General features: G+C 42.0%; 1 protein-coding gene across 7 annotated transcripts in view; it reads right to left on the minus strand.

Annotated features, from left to right (window-relative positions):
- Positions 1-12075: 12075 nt before the first annotated feature.
- LNX2 (ligand of numb-protein X 2) overlaps positions 12076-20395 on the minus strand; it is a 93245-nt gene continuing 84925 nt past the window's right edge. For all 7 annotated transcript variants that reach the window (XM_049867895.1, XM_049867893.1, XM_049867894.1 and 4 more), the window contains 3 exons: positions 20116-20347; positions 16323-16481; positions 12076-14330 (listed from right to left, as the gene is read on the minus strand). In XM_049867895.1, coding sequence (XP_049723852.1) covers positions 14195-14330; positions 16323-16481; positions 20116-20347 — 527 coding nt within the window. In that variant the 3' untranslated portion in view covers positions 12076-14194. The remainder of the gene's footprint in view (positions 14331-16322; positions 16482-20115; positions 20348-20395) is intronic.

Below are 20395 nucleotides of genomic sequence, written 5' to 3' on the forward strand. Positions count from 1 at the left end.
TGCCAAGAAATGCCTGGAGCTACCAGAAGCTGAGACAGGGAAGACTCTTCCCCCAGAGCCATCAGAGAGAAAGTGCAGCCCTGCCAATGCCCTAAGTGCAGACTGCTAGCTCCCAGAAAAGAGCGCTGGTGGCTCAACGGTTAAATGCTTGGCTAACTGAAAGGACACTGTTCAAACCCACCAGTCTTCCTCAGGAGAAAGATGTGGCAATCTGCTCCCACAAAGATTACAGCTTAGGAAACTGCAGAGAGCAGTTCTACTCTGTCCTGTAGGGTCGCTATGAATTGGAATTGACTCGATGGCACACAATAAGTCTCCAGAACCATGAGAGGGTAAATTTCTGTTCCTTAAAGCCCCACTTGCTTGTGGTGTTTTGTTATGGCAGCCCTAGGAGACTGACAGATGGTGACATGAGAACTATTACAAATAGGGAGGCAAAGGCCAGTGCTCACACACAAAACCACAGGAACTGCACTAGTGCAAGGTCTGCTGTGGGCCCACGTGTGACACACTGGACCCAATAGAGCACGGTGGGTTCTCAACCAGGAGCACAGACTGTTCCCCCATCTCCCAGCCCTGGGACTTTGGGGGAAGTTATCTAACCTCTCTGTGCCTCAGTTTTCTCTAACTCTAAAACCAAAAACCCGTTGTCATCGAGTTGATTCCAACTCATAGTGACCCTATAGGACACAGCAGAACTGCCCCATAGGGTTTCCAAGGAGTGGCTGGTGGGTTTGAACTGTTGACCTATTTGTTAGCAGCCCTAGCTGGCAACCACTGCAGCATCAAGGCTCCTCTCTAACTATAGGATTGGGGTAATTACAGTCCAGGTAGTCCCCGACTTATGATGTATTTGAGTCACGACAAACCAAACTTACAACCATCCTTTTTTGCAATGCATAATTTGCTGTTTTCATTCTCAGGTCTAATATTTCTAACCCCCAAAGACAAATAAATACCAGATTTATAAAGATACTGATAATAAAAAGAACTAATAATGAAAACTTAAAAAAAAAATTATTCGACTTGTGAAGAGTAAGTGGGTAAACGGATGCAAATCCCTTAGAACGATACTTGGCACATAGTCGAGAGTTCAATAAATGTCAGCCGTTGTAATTTCACTTAACCACCAAATCCAAAAAAGTTGTTTTCAGATTGAGAAGCCGCGTTTCTGAAGTTCTCCAAATCTTTTACTGAATTTCAATGCCAAGTTCTCAACTTCTGCAGTTTCTGAATCTTGAAATACTCTGAAGAATTTCTGCCAAGAGATGTTACTTCAGAGCCAAGAGTAGGGACGGAAAAGGGACTTCAGATGAAGTTCCCCCATTTAAAAATTAAAATGGAAAAGTAAAAGCTCAGACGAAAGGACAGGCTGAAATAAGCCTGTCTGACACTACCACCCAAGAATGCTAATTATTTTCAAAGTCAAGGATAAGAGTAAATCAGAACAAAGATTTAGCACAGTTTGCAACCTTGCAAAATTCTTCCTCAGGGTTAGAACTTTAGTTCCTGGTCTCCGAAGGTCCAATATAGTGGCAGTATTTACTTTTTATCTGACCTGGACATTTACTCTGAGAACTCCCCAAAGGGAAGAGCTGTCTTACTCACTTTCCTGTTTGTTGAATGAGTGTTGAATGTGGTAAAGTAGCCGTCAGTGAGGCGCATGTAAGAATGTTGCTTGGTGCTGTTGAGTTGTATTTGAACTCATAGTTATCCCATGTGACAGAGTGGAACGGCCCCATAGGGTTTTCTAGGAAGGTAGTGTCTTTCTCCCAGTCTTTTCCCTAGATGTAAAGATTACAGCCCAGGAAACCCCATGGGGCAGCTCTCCTACGTCACATGGGGACACCATGAGTTGGAATCGACTTGGCGGCACACAGACGAGCACAATGGAAGACAAAAGGGGTTGGGGATCAATGAGGAGAGGCGAGAATGTGGACGAGGGGTGCTGGGCAGCCTTGGTGCAGATGGCATTTGGGGTGGGCGAAGGACAAGCAGGGCTTGCCAGCCAGGGAACAGATCGGAGTCAGCAGAAAAGGCATTCCTAGAAGAGGGGACCAGCCTGTGCCAAAGCCTGCAGGCTGAGAGGCTTAGGGTGACATCTGGCGAATGTGAGTTGGAATCGACTCGATGGCCACAGGTTTGGTTTTATGCGATTAAGGTGCACGAGAGAATTCGCTTCTGAATGTGTCCTGTTTAAGAACACTCACACTTTTGGGAGCAAACAAAAGTTTGAGTTCAGAGAAACTTCTAGACGTAGTTTCAATAATTCACTTGCAATGATTACTCATCCCAGGGATGGGTAGTTCTAGCCAGTATTGCTTTGTGTCTCCTCCTATCTGCAGCTACCACCTATTGAGCACAATGTCAGCCACTTTATATGCACAATCTCCGAAGCACAATACAACGCAGCAAGTTGAGTACTGTTTTCCCCCACTGTACAGATGAGAAAGCTAAGGATCAGAGAGGTTGCATTGTCAAAGGTCTTTTGGGCTAGTAAGTGGCAGGAGTCAAATGTAGGTTGTCTGGCTCTCTCTGCTGTGCCAAGACTGCTCTCCCTCTAAATTTGCACCATGTTTGTACCAGCAATATGTTGAGTTTGTTACAGAAGGAAACAGGAAGTGGAGGTCCAGCTAGGCTGCCAAGACCCCAGGGCCCCTCCTATCTGCACAGCCATTGTGGGGTGAGTGATCGCCACGGAAGGAAGTGGCCTCTCCCCTGAAAGTCATTAACCACTCGTCACGTGCAGTGTCATGTGGTTAATGGACAGTGTCCAGAATGCGAGCAGAGAGCCTGTGTCCCGCTTCTATTATACATCCTCAGAGAGGCCTTCCTGGACCACCCTCTCACCAGTTCCCGTTCCCCTCATACCTTCTCCATTTTCTTGGCTTTATTTTCTTCACTGCTTTTATCACCATCTGAAATGATGTCTTCATCTCACTGTTCATTATGTCCCTGCTTTAGAATGTAAGTGAGATAGCAACAACTTGGTCTTGATGCCTGATGGATTCTGAGCACCTGGAACTCTGCCTGGCACATGGCAGGTGCTAAATAAATATTTGTTGAATGCAAGGGAAAGATCAATTACAGTGCTTTGTGTCTTGTGCCTGCCTAATATCATTATGTATTAAAGGTAATAAATGAAGAGAGATTTTCCCTCATAGTTTCTGCCTTATATCCTATCTGGAAGAGACCAGAGACAAACTATTAATAAACAAGCAGTCATATATTAGCACTGGATGATCAATGGATAGTCGATAGGCTCAGAAAAAAGAACTTTCTTACAATTAGACTTGCCCAATAATGTAAACTCTGGTGGTGCAGTGGTTAAGACCTATGGCGAGCAATGGCTGCTATCCGAAAGGTCAGCAGTTCAAATCCACCAGCCACTCCTTGGAAATCCTATGGGGCAGTTCTACTCTGTCCTGTCGGGTCACTATGAGTCAGAATCAACTTGACGGCAATAGGTTTGACTTTTTTTTTTTTTGAGTGATGGAAAAGGCTGGAAATGAAGTAGTAAGGCCCCTGTCACAGGAAGCATTCAAGCAGGAGCTAGAATTCAAGCATGTAATTCCTGTATCAGAGAACTAGATGAGCCCTTCTAAGGTTCTGTGATTTTAAGTGACTAGGGGAAAGAACTATAGAGTCTGGGGACTTGGATGACACAAAGGGCTTCATAAATCCTTTGGAACGACCTATGAGTAAGAGGAGACAAGAACTCATTTTTCTTAAACATTGACTAAATATCCACAGGGTGAGCTCTGCTGCTCTTGGGCACCCACCCCTCTCCGCACAGGCTGGGACCCTAGGAACAGGGGTCTAGCTCCAGGCCATCAAGAGCAGGTCTCTAGCCCCAGGCCAGCAAGAGGCCAGGGAAGGATCAGGACTCTGATGCTGAAGGTCTGAGCCACAGAGCAAGTAGGCAGGCAGAGAGAGGGGCACGTCTGAACAGCTCGAGTGCACCTTCTGTGGAATGGGATGTCCACAGCGGGAGAGGATCACAGGCATGAGTGTGTAACTAAACGCATCCCAGGACCTAAGATATTGCTTAGTTCTAGAGCAGGTGGGTGAGAGAAGGCATTCAATACAATCTAGGCACGGTAAGGAAACACATTAACAGTAGCCCGCCCCTCCAAAACCTTGGCATTGGACAATTGTTGCTTCTCGTCCATCAGTTTCTTACACTGAGTGCTCGGTCATTGAGTGATCCAAGGCAGGGGCTGGGGCTGGAGTCACCCTTAAACTGAAAGCTTTTAAAGAAACAAGGCAAGTACTGATAGAAGTATGCAAAACAGTCCAACTTCAAGTGCTGTTTCTGTAATCCGCATAGCAGGTGAGTTAACAGAGCTCAGATGGAAATCTTGAGGTGTTTCCCATTCAGCTGGCCAGGCAGCAGCTACCTTCTCCTAGCAGGAGGCGCCTCTGCCACCTGCAGAGATGGTGGTAGGTCTCCAAATGCTAGTCTTTCATTCCTGTGTGTAATTAAAGTTTTAGCATCTCTTACCTTAGGCACTTTATAGCTATTACGCATTGCGCTTACATGCACAACTGTGCTTCGAAAGAGCTTTAGTGTTGCCATAGAAATTAATTGGTGGTGTAGTTAAATGGAATAGATTTACACTGTAAAATGGCAGAAAAGCTTTTTAATAAGGACCCGGAGGAGTTGAAACCTTTCCTTCAGCAGGCGGAGAAGAGGGACTCAGGAGAAAAAGCTGTTCAGGAATTCCCAGTCTGTGCCCTGGGCAGCAGTTTACTAAGCCAGTGTCATAGATAACGGTTTTACAAATCTCCAAATGTGGACAAACTGAGGAAAGTCTGAATTATGAAAGATAAAATTAGGTTTACTAAAGAAGCGCTGCAGCGCCTATCACTCTGTATGGGTGCTGACACACTGTTTAAATGAGTAAAAAACCTGTTGCTGTGGAAACGATTCCGACTCATAGAGACCCTGTAGGACAGAGAGATGCCCCACAGGGTTTCCAAGGCTGTCATCTTAATGGAAGCGGACTGCCATATCTTTCTCCCTCAGAGTGGCTGGTGGCGCAGTGGTTAAAATGCTCAGCTGCTAACTGAAAGGTCGATGGTTCAAACCCATCAACTGCTCCTCGGTAGAAAGATCTGGCAGTATGCTCCCATGAAGATGTACGGCCTTGGAAACCCTCTGTCCTATAGTGCCACCATGAATTGGGATCGACTCAGCAGTGTCCTGGAGAAGCTCTCCCATGTGCACAGGGGACTTGTGTTTGGATGGTCCCAGCAGCATTGTTAATGATGGCAAACAATGGAGAAAACCTAAATGCCCATCAACTCAAGAACGGGTATAAAATCGTCAGTCACTGAATATACAGCAGTGAAAATGAAGGAACTAGAGCTACATGAATGGATCATTTTGGAACAAAAAAGCTTAGTTGCAAAACATCACATACATGGTAGCATTTACATAGTTTAAAAACACACACCATACTACAGTTGAAGGATATATATATATATATTTACATATCCCTCAACTATCCAAAAAGAAAACAAGCAAACCAAACGTGACGCCATCAAGTCAATTCCAACTCACAGTGACCCTGAAGGCCAGAGCAGAACTGCCCCATAAAGTTTCCAAGGAGTGGCTGGTGTTTATTTGAACTGCTGACCTTTTGGTTAGCAGCCAAGCTCTCAGCCACTGCGCCACAGGATAAAACCAAAATCTGTTGCCGTGGAGTAGATTCTGACTCATAGTGAGCCCATGTGACAGAGTAGAACTGCCCCACAGAGTTTTCTAGGCAGTAATCTTTACAGGAGCAGGTTGCCAGGTCTTTCTCCTGAGGAGCTGCTGTGTGCGTTCGAACCGTAGACCTTTCAGTCAGCAGTTGAGCTCTTAACCATTGCGCCACCAGGGCTCCTTACAGTGAGGATAGTAAGGATATATAAATATGTATCCTTTGGAAGTACGAAGAGACACACGGGAAGGCCAGAAAGAAAGTAGATGCAAATGGGAAAGCAACTTCAACAGCGGTGGTCGTGTTTTATTTAAGCTGGGTGGTGGATCCGTGTTTATTGTATTGTTTTTTATAACTTTTTGTGTCTGAAACATTTTGCTGAGTTAAAACTAAAGAGTGAAGGGCATGAAATGGAGACAATAAGTGTAGATAACTTTTAGTTCATTTTCACCCAGAATCTTGGAATGTGACCTTATTTCAAATAGTCTTTGTATATGTAATTAGATAAGATGAGGTCACACTGGAGCAGGGTGGGCCCTAAATCCAAAGACTGGCGTCCTTGTAAGACAGGACACACAGAATACAGACGCACAAAGGAAAACGCCATGTGAAGGCTGAGGCAGAGACTGGACTGACGTACCGACGAGCTACCAAACACCAGGGATTGCCAGCCACCACCAGCCTGGAGGGAGGCATGGAATGGATTCTTAGAGTCTCCCCAAGGAACCAATCCTGCCGATGCTTTGATTTCAGACTTCTGACCTCCAGAAGTGCGAAAGAGTAAATTTCTGTTGTTTTGACCTCTCGGTCTGTGGTAATTTGTTACGGCAGCCCTAGGAAACTAATAGGGAGCCCTGGCAGTGCAATGGTTAAGGGCTCGGATGCTAACTGAAAGGGTGGTGGTTTGAACCCACCCAGTGGCTCCATCAGAGCAATCCGCTCCCTTCAAGATTACAGCCTAGAAAACCTTCTGGGGCAGTTCTACTCTGTCACACGGGGTCGCTATAAGTTGAACAGACTGGACCGCACAGAACAACAGGAAAACTAATACACAACTCTTCTGGGGAATTTTCCTATGAAATGGCACAGTCCAAGGAGGTTTTTTTTTTTTTTTTTAATTGTGCTTTAAGTGAAAGTTTACAGCTCAAGTTAGTTTCTCATACAAAAGTTTATACATAGTTATGTGACCCTAACTGCTCTCCCTGTAGCATGTCAGCACACCCTTTCTTTCCATCCTGTATTTCCTTTGTCCATTCAACCAGCTCCTGTCCCTCTCTGCCTTCTCATCTTGCCTCCGAACAGGAGCTGCCCATTTAGTCTAAAGTATCTATCTACTTGAGCACACTTTTACAAGTATCATTTTCTGTCTTATAGTCCAGTCTAATCTTTGTCTGAAGAGTTGGCTTCGGGAACGGTTTTAGTTTGGGGCTAAAACAGAGTCTGGGGCCCGTGTCTTCTGGGGTCCCTTCAATCTCAGTAAGACCATTAAGTCTGGTCCTTTGGCTAGAATTTGAGTGTTGCACCCTACTTTCCTTCTGCTTCATCAGGGACTCTCTGTTGTGTTCCTTGTCAGGGCGGTCATTGGGGGTAGCCATGCACCATCTAGTTCTAGCCTCAGGCTGATGGAGTCTCTGGTTCATGTGGCCCTTCTGTCTCTTGGGCTTATATTTTCCTTGTGTCTTTGGTGTTCTTCATTCTCCCTTGCTCTAGGTGGGTTGGGACCAATTGATGGAGCTTTGACAGCTGCTTGCTAGCTTTTAAGACCCCAGATGCCACTCAACAAAGTGGAATGCAGAACATTTTCTTAATAAACTTTGTTATGCCAAATGACCTAGATGTCCCCTGAAAACACGGTCCCTAGACCCCTACCCCTGCTACTCCGTCCCTCGAAGTGTTTGGTTGTATTCAGGACACTTCTTAGCTTTTGGTTCAGTCCAGTTGTGCTGACTTCCCCCGTATTGTGTTGGCCTTCCCTTCACCTGAGCTAATTCTTGTCTACTTATCTAGTTAGTGAATACCCGTCCCCCTCCCTCCCCACCCTTGTAACCATCAAAGAATGTTTTCTTCTGTGTTTAACCTTTTCTTGGGTTCTTATACTAGTGGTCTCATACAATATTTGTCCTTTTGTAGCTGATTTCCAGATTCATTGAGATGTTTTGCTGATTCATCATTGTGTAGTATTCCATTGTATGAATATACCATAATTTGTTTATCCATTCATCCGTTGATGGGCACCTAGGCTGTTTCCATCTTTTTGCTATTGTGAACGGTGCTGCAATGAACATGGAGCACATGTCTATTTGTGTGACAGCTCTTATTTCTCAAGAATATATTCCAAGGAGTGGGACTGCTAGATTGTATAGTACTCCTATTTCTAGCTTTTTAAGGAAGTGTCAAATCTATTTCCAAAGTGGTTGTACCATTTTTCATTCCTACTGGCATTGTGTAAGTGTTCCAGTCTCTCCACAACCTCTCCAACATTTAGTATTTTATGTTTTTTGGATTAATGCTAGCCTTGTTGGGGTGAGATGGTATCTCATGGTAGTTTTAATTTGCATTTCTCTAATGGCTAGTGAGCGTGAACATTTCCTCATGTATCTGTTAGCCACCTGAATGTCTTCTTTGGTGAGCTGCCTGTTCATATCCTTTGCCCATTTTTTAATTGGGTTAGTCTTTTTGTGGTTGACGTTTTACAGTGTCTTGTGGATTTTAGAGATTACACTCTGATTGGATTTTTTGTAGCCAAAAATTTTTTCCCGGTCTGTATGTTGTCTTTTTACTGTTTTGGTGAAGTCTTTTAATGAGCGTGTTTGATTTCTAGGAGCTCCCAGTTACTAGTTTCTCTTCTGGTGTTTGTGCATTGTTAGTAATGTCTTATATACTGTTTATGCCATGTATTAGGGCTCCTAGCATTGTCCCTATTTTTTTTCCAAGATCTTTATCATTTTAGGTTTTATATGTAGGTCATTGATCCATTTTGAATTAGTTTTTGTACACGGTGTGAGGTATGGGTCTTGTTTCATTTTTTTGTAGATGGATATCCAGTTATGCCAGCACCATTTGTTAAAGAGACTGTCTTTTCCCCAATTCATGGACTTTGGGCCTTTGTCAAATATCAGTTGCTCATAGGTGGATGAATTTACATCTGCATTCTCAATTCTGTTCCACTGGTCTATGCAGCTGTTGTTGTACCAGTACCAGGCTGTTTTGACTACCATGGCGGTATAATAGGCTCTAAAATCAGGTAGTGTGAGGTCTCCCACTTTGTTCTTCTTCTTTAGTAATGCTTTACCTTTTTTGGGGCCTCTTCCCTTTCCATATGAAGTTGGTGATTTGTTTCTCCATCTCATTAAAAATGCCATTGGAATATGGATCGGGATTACATTGTATCTGTAAATTGCTTTGGGTAGAATAGACATTTTCACAATGTTGAGTCTTCCTATCCATGAGCAAGGTGTCTTTCCACTTATGTAGGCCTCTTTTGGTTTCTTGCAGTAGCGTCTTGTAGTTTTCAAGAAGGGTTTTTAAAAAAGAAAATATGCTCGCCCAGAGAGGATGGTAAAGAGTTCCCAAAAGAGATGATGAAACTTGAGCCAAAGCCAACATGGACACAGACGGGAAGGAGACTCGAGGTGCAGTAAGAGAATCACAGTAACATGTACTCTGACTTACAACACAATTTCCATTTGATGGAGCATCAAGCGAGCACTAAGCTGGTCTGGCTGTGGCACAGGATATGTAAGGATGGGGATGGTGGTTTATATATGGAGGCGAGGAAGGTAGGAGATAAGGTTAGAAGGGAGGGCAGAGGCCAGATTAGGAAGAGCTTTTTATGTGTAATGAGATTCATAATATGGAGAACAATCCTCTTGCAAGTGGGAGGCAAGAGAGAGATAGGGAGTGACTCATGACGGGGCATATTCAAGTTAAGCCTTCAAGTATGGGGATGCTGTGAACGCACAGAGAAAGGAAGGCATTACAGCTACAGTAAGTAATGTGAGTATGTGTATGGAGATCTGGGGAGTCTGCTGGAGTAATGGATGGTAAATACAACTGTGGAGTTATCTGGAAGGCTGTATTAGGGGTCAGATCACAGTGGTGCTAGACTGAACCTTATTTACTAGGAAATGAGGAGACAATTTTCTTTACTTTAATTAAAAAAATTTATGTGGGCATGATCAAAGCGAGGAGCGCTTGCAACAGTTAAGTGCTCAGCAGCTAACCATAAGGTTGGTGGTTCAAACCCACCCAAAAGCTTCATGGGAGAAAGACCTGGTGATCTGCTCCTGTAAAGATTATAGTCAATAACTGGTGTATGTTTTGCTGTGTATATTCTCAACAACAAAATAAAAGTTAAAAAAAAAAAAACAAACCCAGGCTAAAGGACGAATAGTGTATGTGAACCATGGTCTCATCTACCCTGAGACCAGAAGAACTAGATGGTGCCCAGCTACCACTGATGGCCCTTATAATCAGGTCATAGTAGATGGACCCTGATAGAATGGTAGAAAAATGTGGAACAGAACCTCAAATCCCTAAGAAAAAACAAAACAAAAACACAAAATGAAACCTACTGGACTGGTTGAGACTGGAGGACTCCCTGAGACTATCTGGCTCGAGATATTCTTCAAACCTTGAACCGGGACTAACCCGAGGTCATCTTGTAGCTAAATAACAGACTGGCTCACAAAATAATGAGTATCACCCATAAGTACTGTGCGCCTTTAAAAAATTACCTATGTGAAACCAAACAGTCAACAATTACTTTAAAACAAAGATGAGAATGTAAGAAAAAGTGTTTAATGGGAACCTAAACTGCTGTGTAAACCTTCACCGAAAACACAATAACATATTATTAAAAAAAAAAAAAAAAGATTACCGTCAAGAAAACCCCATGAATACAGGACAGGTAAGCACAACTGGACTAAACCAAAAGCAAAGAACTTTCCTGAATAAGCTGAACGCTTCGAAGGCCAGCATAGCAGGGGCGGGGATTTGGGGACCATGGTTTCAGGGGACATCTAAGTCAACTGGCATAATAAAATCTGTTAAGAAAACATTCTGCATCCCACTTTGGAGAGTGGCATCTGGGGTCTTAAATGCTAGCAAGTGGCCATCTAACATGCGTCAATTGGTCTCAACCCACCTGGAATAATGGAGAATGAAGAACACCAAAGACACAAGGTAATTATGAGCCCAAGGAACAGAAAGAGCCTCATGAACCAGAGACTACATCAGCCTGAGACCAGAAGAGCTAGATGGTGCCTGGCTATGACTGATGACTGCCCTGACAGGGGACGCAACAGAGAACCCCTGAGGTAGCAGGAGAGCAGTGGGATGCAGACCTTATATTCTCGTAAAAAGACCAGTCTCAATGGTCTGACCGAGACTAGAAGAACCACAGAGGTCATGGTCCCCAGACCTTCTGTTAGCCCAAGACAGGAGCCATTCCCAAAGCCAACTCTTCAGACAGGGATTGGACTGGACTATGGGATAGAAAATGATACTGGTGAGGACTGAGCTTCTTGGATCAAGTAGATACATGAGACTATGTGGTCAGCTCCTGTCTGGAGAAAAGATGAGAGGGCAGAGGGGGTCAGAAGCTGGCCGAATGGACATGAAACTAGACAGTAGAGGGAAGGAGTGTGCTGTCTCACTAGAGGGAGAGCAACTAGGAGTATATACAAGGTGTATTTTTTTTTTTATGTAAGTTTTTGTATGACAGACTGACTTGGTTTGTAAACTTTCACTTAAAAAAGCATGATAAAAATTAAAAAAAGAAAACCCTACGAGGCAGTTCTACTCTGTCACATGGGGTCACTCTGAGTTGGAATTGACACGATGGCACCTAACAAAGCCATAGAGAAAGTAGAAACCTAATGCCAGGACTGCCTGAATGGGTAAATGCTGCAACAATGAAGGGTAGTGGGGACAGACTTTAGTGCAGCACCGTCCAATAGGAATATAATTGAGTCACATATGCAATTAAACTTTTTCTAGTAACCACATTAAATAAAGTAAAAGCAACTGGAGAAATAAAATTTAATAATGCTTTTTATATAACCCAATATATCCAAAATATTATCATGCCGACACATTGCACCAGCCACTTTCAGGTGCTTCTTGCCACATGTCTTGGACGGCACAAGTCTAGAGGTACTGCACGGGTAGACAGTCCAAGAACCAGCACAGGTCCCATGTGCTCTGCTTCCAGGGATGTGAGTTAGGAGGGGGGCTTGTGATCCTGAGGTTTCAGGCTTGGGCTCTTATATGGAACTGGTGCCGTGAACAAAAAGAAGTACCCCAGGAGGAGTGAACATCTGCTGTCCAAGAAAACAGACTACATCGCAATTACGGAAAGGATAACTTTTATTTCCATCCTGAATGATCATCACACCATTATTTAAACACATATGAAAAATCCTGAAATAATTTAAACTGAAGGCACAGAACAAATCAAAATATTTAACTGTAAATGCTTAAAAGGAGAAAATCCAATTATTTTGATAGTAATAAATTATGAACAAGTTTCTATCACCACATAATCATTCTGATCAAAAGCTGTAATTGTAGTTTGGTAATAAAACCTGTAACTTATGCTGATTCCAAGGTTTTCATGATAAAAATAATATTGAAAAAAATTTCTTCTTTCAAAATACTTATTATACCACCAGGTTCAGTGGAAGTATTTTATATAAACGAAGTAGCAGGTGGGATATTTGCTGATGGGTGGCCACTCCCCAGTAAATGAGACATTCTTACAAAAGGTTTAAAAAAATAGCAAAGTAGGTTATAAAATTCTATTTGGGGAGCAGGAAAAAACAAAAAACAACTCGTTCCATGTCAATTAGAATACCAAAGGATTTCAATATCAAATTGCTTCAGGAGACAATCGTCACCTAACAGTAATATACTGTATGGGGTATCTCACTGTATCCTGATTACACGCTGACCTTACAGGAGAGCTAAGGGATTGAACAAGTCAATAGCAATTATTGTTGCCATTTCTTACTTATTCAAGAGATATGTTTAAAAAGAAAATCGTTATAAAACTAACTGGGATAATCAGTGACATGCTACAGATACACCAAATCCCAGCAATGCCATTGCCACGTTTGCAAATAAAGTGGTCATGCGTCACCACAGACTGTAGTGTTTTGAAATACATTCTCTGACAATCAATACCATTTATTACAGAGGTCACTTGTAAATTAGCTCAGATTCTGAACGAGGTTTCTAAAGGAAACTTTTTCAAGTATGCATAATATTGATATGGTAATGTTATTTTCCTTTTATTCACTCTGTTATGTTCTTCCAAAGGAAAACCACGTAGAATAAAGGACAAACAAAATCGGCTGGTCATAGCTTTAAAAGACATTTTAAAAAATATCATATAGTCTAGTGACCAAGAGCTGACTAAAAGATATTAACACCTAAAACCTAGTATTTCAGATAAAAAAACAAGCAGAAAACTTCAGTCTCTTATGTGAAATCATTAAGTTCATAAGAAATAATGGTGAAAAGAAGGGTTTCTAAAACACTGAAAACTCAGAATAAAATGGTCTTTCTCCTACTTGGCTGTGATATACTGTATGTAGTTAATAGTAGTATGGTTTTACTTTTATCATCTAGTTTAATTGCATAAATCACACAAACATTTCCAGCCACAATTGCTGGTTAAATAAAATACAAACTCTAGAAATGATTTTTAACAAAAACTGCTTCAAAATTTTCCTATGTAACAAAACATTCTTTTGGAAATGAATCTTTAATGCTGTAGGTCTGTTCAAGTAAATACAGCTTTTACCATCTCCAGCACTAAACTATAATTACCTCCCAAATTATTTTTTGTCCCTGGATAACATTATCTTTTATTCTCTACTATTCTAATAATGATACATTATTTTTTCATAATCTCTTTCATAGTGTTAGCTGCAAGTCTTCATCACTTAGGAATACAAAGATATTAAAGAAGCAAAATAAACCAGAAAAATTACTTTATAAATACGATGTTTTTTTGAAATGTTGGCACCAAAGAAAAACAGAAAATGGTTATCACCCAAGTTTATAATGTGGCCATTTGTGGCAGTGGTTTACTGTCTGCACTAATACCAGCCTTGGCAGCTCTAGGACTCACTCTATGATTTCGTTTTTTAAAACAAAGAGCCACCAGCCATCATATGCCCCAGGTAGCTCCGTCACAGTGTGCGTAGACTTTGCTCATTAGTACAGGTAACATTCTGACAACCGAGAGCCTGAATTCTGAAAATGTAAATTCACAAAGGTTAGTGGAAGACTATGTCCAAGCTCAATGAAATGTGACTAACTTAAGGGAAACTGTTTAAATAATAAGGACAATCTTAGTGGTTTTTGGCCCTGCTTTTATACCAGCTGTGTCAGGAGCTCCCACTAGCCAGAAACACAATGGAACCAAAGGGTTTTCTTTCATAAGGGAAGATGCTTGACTTAAAATCAATTTCAGAAGTCTACACAAGGCTTCCTGGCCAACAAATAACGGTCAGAGTTACTTTGTTCCTCTGCTCCTTCAGCATGGGGACTAACGCAGAATGGCTCATGCCCACCGTTGACAGGCCATTTACAGCTACAATCATGTCTCCACATCTGGACAAAGACAAGCAAAAACAGAAAGAAAGACACTCCTATTATTTTTATGGTATTAAAAACATTATCCCACTTGAAATTTGTTTAGCATGAAAATCACAATTTCTCTTAACAATTAACAGTTAATGATTAGGGTATATTAACCTGGAGACCACCACCCGTCTGTCAGTTTGTCCTACTGTGGTAGCTTGTATGTTGCTGTGATGCTGGAAGCTATGCTACTGGTATTCTGAATATTAGCAGGGTCACCCATGGTGGAGAGGTTTCAACAGAGCTTCCAGACTAAGGCAGACTACAAAGAAAGGCCTGGTGATTTACTTCCAAAAATTATCCAGTGAAAATCCTCTGGATCACAACAGAACATCGTCCAGTTTGCTTGTTTTGGACATGTCATCAGGAGAGATCAATCACTGGGGGAGAACATCGTGTTCAGTGAAGCAGAGGGCGAGCACAGGTGAGGGGGACCCTCGGGGAGATGGACTGGAGCAACAGCTACAACGATGGACTCTAACATGCCAGCAACTGTAAGGCTCACACAGGACTAGTCGAAGTTTCGTTCTGTTGTGCACAAGGTCGTCATGAGTCAGAGTTGATTTCATGGCAGCTATCTGTCTATTTTGGAGAAACACCTGGAGCAAATTTTAAGCCTACATTGTCTTTCTCTTGCCAATCAAGGCCACCCTGTGCCAAACCTCCTGTAACTGGTGGGTGAATTCCAAGGGCAAGTAGACCAGTTTTCACATGGTTGTTATTGTAGCTGAGGCAAAATAAAATTAGAAGAGTAAACCTGCTGCCTCTTTAAAAAATATCAAATAAAGCATTTTGAGGGGTTGGTTATCATTTCGACTGTTATTTCTATGTTCACTTTTAGAGTTCATACATTCAGGAGTTGAATTAAATTGAGGACAAGACCTGTACTTCCGCTTCTTTGAGTAATTGATACTCACTATCCTCCAAGCAGAATGATCACAAATGGGTGATGCCTAGTCCTTGATGGAAGAACTATCTATATATAATGGTAAACATATAGGTAGCAAACCATTCACCATTTCAATAATCACTGTGTAATAATCTTGACACGAAACCTTGTCTTTCTTGTCCCAGTGCCTGAGCTTTGAAAGGGAAAGCAAGCTGGGCATTGGCTGAGGAAGTACATTCCGCCCAGTGGTGGCAACCAGCAGTGGGGTTCAAGGCAAAGGCTCTGGAGTCAGAGAGTCCTGAGTTTGAACCCCAGCTCAACCACTTTCAGCTATTTGATCTTGGGGCAGGTTTCTTAACCTCTCCAAGCCTGTCATCTCATCTGTAAACCAGGAATAAGAGCACTTACCTCCCCTGGGTTGTTAAGAAGATTAAATACCACATGCACAGCACTTAACAGTGTGCCTGGCACGCATCAGCTATCGTACATTCACAATCAGATATTCTGAGACTTTACTGTATGTCAACTATTGTTATGGCTGCTAGGGATATAAGAGTGAACACAACAAAACCCCTCCCTCAGGGAACTTGCATAAAGCATAATGTCAGGTAGTGCTAAATGCCGTGGAGAAAAATAAAGCAGCGTAATCTAATCACAGGACTGGGCCTGAGTCAGGGTGCTTGGAAAAGGTGCTCAGGGCTAGTTGTTGCATCACATTGTATCCAATCAGGTGACTCAAGTCCAGTTCCTGTCATTAGATTAACAAAACACAGCTGTGACTGATAATATGGTACTGTTTCCCTCTAGATCAGGGGTCAGCAAATTTTGACTGTAAAGGGCCAGACAGTAAATATTTTATGCTTTGCACACCATACAGCCTGTCACGACTCCACTCTGCTGTTGCAGTGTGAAGGCACTCACTGTCAGTACACAAATGAAATGAGTATGCATATGTTCCAATAAAACTTTATTTACAAAAACAGACAGCAGGCTGGGTTGGGTGCTAACCCCTGTTCTAGATTGTGTCCATCACAATAAACATGTATCACATTGTTAAATACATCAAGACTCACTTTAATCTTCCATCATAATAAGCAGGTGTTCCCAGGACAATAGTTTTAATGAAGAAAGGCTGATTGGTGTGGTTCTCTTCATATCCACCAACAATACTAAAGCCCCAACTTCCCAAGTGGCTTCTTCGTAAAACTATATCATGGCAGCTATGAAGGGCACTATAAATGCGCACACAAATAAAGACAAAATTAATGTGGAGGCTTTTTCAGTCTGCTCATCTTTGCTGTAACTCCATACCATGTTATCAACTCTTAGAAAAAAAACGAAAAAGGGCTACTTTAGTTCTTTCTGAATATGTTATTTTGACAGCCCATTTTCCAGCACAGATGCAGTCCTAGGTAAACTCTAATTTCTCCAACTTTTTTTGTTCTTTTCCCAAGTGAAGACGTACACACACACACACACACACACACACACAAAGAGAGAGAGAACATGCTAGCTTGCTAGAACAAACCTGGTTACAAATTACACCTCAGATATTTGGAGAGAATGGTTTATGTGCCTTTCTTTGCTCACTGCATTGTCAACAAGGTTCTCAATTCTAGTATTCATTTGTATCTACAAAAATGCTAACTGAAAGGTCGGTGGTTTGAACTCACCAGCCACTCTGCAGGAGACAGATGTGGCAGTCTGCTTCTGTAAAGATTGCAGCCTTGGAAGTCCTATGGGAAAATTCTACTCTGTCCTAGAGGGTCGCTATGAGTCAGATTTGACTCGATGGTAACAGGAAAAAAAAAATCTATAAAAATAGTCACAAAGTGGAATGAACGAGATCTAGTACTGCTGATCTCAGCACTCAAATGAAAGAAGTTAATGACAGCTTTCCCCTTCCCCCTAAAGAGGTAACTACTCCCTTTGCTGAAGGCACACTACAGTCTGCACTTTAATCTACACAAGGGTTATGTGGTGTTCTTTCCTCCTTCACTTAAAATGCATTCATTATAAGGCAGGCTCTAATTACCAAATTAGGGAACTCAATCTGGAAAACACTAACTAATAATTGGTATTTTCTTCTTTTATATCATGGACATTGAGATGCTACAGTTAAAATGCTACTGTTTGTTTGGAGGATGCTGTATAGGGACAGAGGAAAAAAAACTTACACTTTCATAACTCTGTGGATTTGGGAATGAGCGCTGAGTAAACACTTAAAAATAAAATTAAAAAGCAGTTAAATGATTTTTAAAAAAAAAGCCCCTCTTTATAGAAATAAGGTTTCACTTTTAGGTAAAATTGGATGAATAGGCATCTAAGGCAAGGTTTTCTGTTTTTAATCTATCAAAAAATATTTCTTAATAAAGCCCATTGCATAAAGAAATATATAATGTGGTAGAATTTCAAATCTGGTCCAGTTTCTTAAAGAAATGTATAACATGTTAGAATTTCCAATGTGGTCCAGTTTCTCAGCTCACTGGTAAGAAAGGGATCTTAGAAGAGCTTCTGGGATGGGGCGATGCCTCACGCACTGGCTTGGTATTTTAGGGTCATTGTTGGTTGTTCTCATCATCTTAAAAAACAAGCTCTTGGGTCACCCCTAGCAACCTCAGTGGAAGAACCCCCTTTGCAGAAATGCAGAGCACTGCGACCTTTAAGCAGGAGGAGACCTGTGTAAAGGGGCCCCTGCGTAAAGGACCGGCCTTTTGACACACAGTTGATGAAGGTAGATTTGTGTGCAATGGCATCCACAGAACAGTGGCCTTTTATTGACAGGTATTCCTTCCATATAGATGCTTTTTTTTTTTAATTTTTATTTTTATTGTGCTTTAAGTGAAAGTTGACAAATCAAGTCAGTCATACAAAAATTTATACACACCTTGCTATATACTCCTAGTTGCTCTGCCCCTAATGAGACAGCACACTCCTTCTCTCCACCCTGTATTCCCCATGTCTGTTCAGTCAGCTTCTGTTCCCCTCTGCCTTCTCATCTCCCCTTCAGGCAGGAGCTGCCCAATAGTCTCATGTGTCTACTTGATCCAAGAAGCTCACTCTTCACCAGTATCATTTTCTATCCCATAGTCCAGTCCAATCCCTGTCTGAAGAGTTGCCTTTGGGAATGGTTCCTGTCTTGGGCTAACAGAAGGTCTGGGGACCATGACCTCTGTGGTCTTTTTAGTCTCAGTCAGACCATTAAGCCTGGTCTTTTTATGAGAATTTGAGGTCTGCATCCCACTGTTCTCTGCTCCCTCAGGGATTCTCTCACACAGATGCTTTCAAAGACAGATTTTACTCAGCATTGTATTTCTCCTCCAAAACCTTTGTTATTCTTCCTGGCACAGCAGAAAATGCTCTAAACACAGAGGTAAACAGGCTGACCCCAAAACCAGGCTGGAATAGCCAATAAGGAAAATTGAAGGAAGCAACAGGGCAGGAGAATTTCTGCAGGACTCACTGGCCTCTACCTACCCCATTAGAGCAGGAAGGGGCAACTTCTCACCCATCAATGTGAGAAGGGAAACATCTACTATTTTAAGTTTAAGCTGCCAAGTCCAAGTATCAGTCACGTGTTTAACCAGATAAATGGGGCTCCCTCTGACAGCCAAAGCCTCACCATGTAGAGAGCACCTCTCTCAGTAGGAGTTTAATAGGAACTATGTAAAAATTTATGTTAATTGATTTTCCTTTGGAAAAAATAAATCTGTTTTTGTCATGACATAAACATATATGAAGTAAACTGTTTTTGTTATAAAGAAATATATTTCTTCACAAGGTTCAAATACAAGGCCCCCAAGGTCTCCCAAAACATGAATTCTATCACAGGTTTAGGCCTTTATAGATTTTTGTTTACTCAGGAGGACAAATCAGCAAGCTAGCAACAAATGAAATCTAGTAATATCCTTGCCTTTTCTTGTTATTGTTTATGTAAAAGTACTTTATAAACTACAAGGCACTAAAAAAATGCTAGCTGTTATTACAAACTCACTCCACATGAAGTCAGACAGCTCTGAAACTGGCACAGCCTTACTGGTTATTTTTACTTTAAAGGATCATTAATTTCCATATTTAGCTAAGAAGCAAACTGTCTCATCATAGCCCAGTTTTAGAATTCTTATTTACAGTAAGACTCTGAACTGGTTTGGAAAAAAAAGATAGCAAAGCACATTTTTCCTACCTCGATACCAAACAGCAAAACAATATTTAACGAGAGAAAGGCACATGGGCTCTGATGCCACCACAGGTTACGAAGGCTGCAGTGACCCAGGCCCTAGTCCAACGCAGAATGTCTGGGCTGAGCAAAGCTGGCTGTGAGCACCAAACTCTTTATAAAGATTGTTCGAAGCAGCTACTCTTGAACACCAATGGCTTGGCTTAAAAGACTCTTACGCCCAATAAGAACCGAGTTTTAAATTCTGCTTTTTTAGGGAGAGTTAAAAATATAAGAAAGGGCTTTCAGAAAGGCTTCTGGAAGGAGGCAAGGCATATGTGCTGGCCTGATTTTTGTGGTGAAAAGTATATATGAAGTCTAGCATTCTTCAGAACGGTTGGGAAGTGAGGAGTTTTCTAAGCAAAGGCTTGAGCATCCAGTCTCATGGCTAGCCCATTTAAGACCCTTAGTAGAACGGACAGAATTGCTTTACTTGTTTTTTAAAGCAAATATAGACTTTTTAGTTTAGTTCTTATCATTAAATTTACCTTTAAAAATACACCTAAAACATTACCATTTTCTTTTATAACTTGACTAGATGTTGCTACTTGTATTTTATCAAATCCTCCTACCCCCTGCCCCCTTAGCGAGTGAGGTGACTGTGTTACGTGCTGGAAAAGGCTGCGGGACAGCAGAAAAACTCTTAGTACCTTGGAAGCCCGAGCCACATGACCCAGGATGGGGACCAACTGGCGTCATACTCATTTTCACTGAAAGTGCTTGGCTGCTCTTCCATGATCTGGGTGGGCTCCTCCACAACCTGGACCTCAAGTGCTTTAAGGACAACAGCCGGGGAGGCAGCACTGGCTTTCAGCATAGCAACGGCCTCACTGTGACTTAAATTGGTCAAGTCAATGCCATTGATATTCAGCAACACATCACCTATTCAAGGGAAGAAACAAGAGGAGTGAGCTGAGCAGCCAAGCGGCC

This window comes from Elephas maximus, chromosome 23, assembly GCF_024166365.1.
Source record: "Elephas maximus indicus isolate mEleMax1 chromosome 23, mEleMax1 primary haplotype, whole genome shotgun sequence".
Taxonomy (NCBI): Eukaryota; Metazoa; Chordata; class Mammalia; order Proboscidea; family Elephantidae; genus Elephas; species Elephas maximus.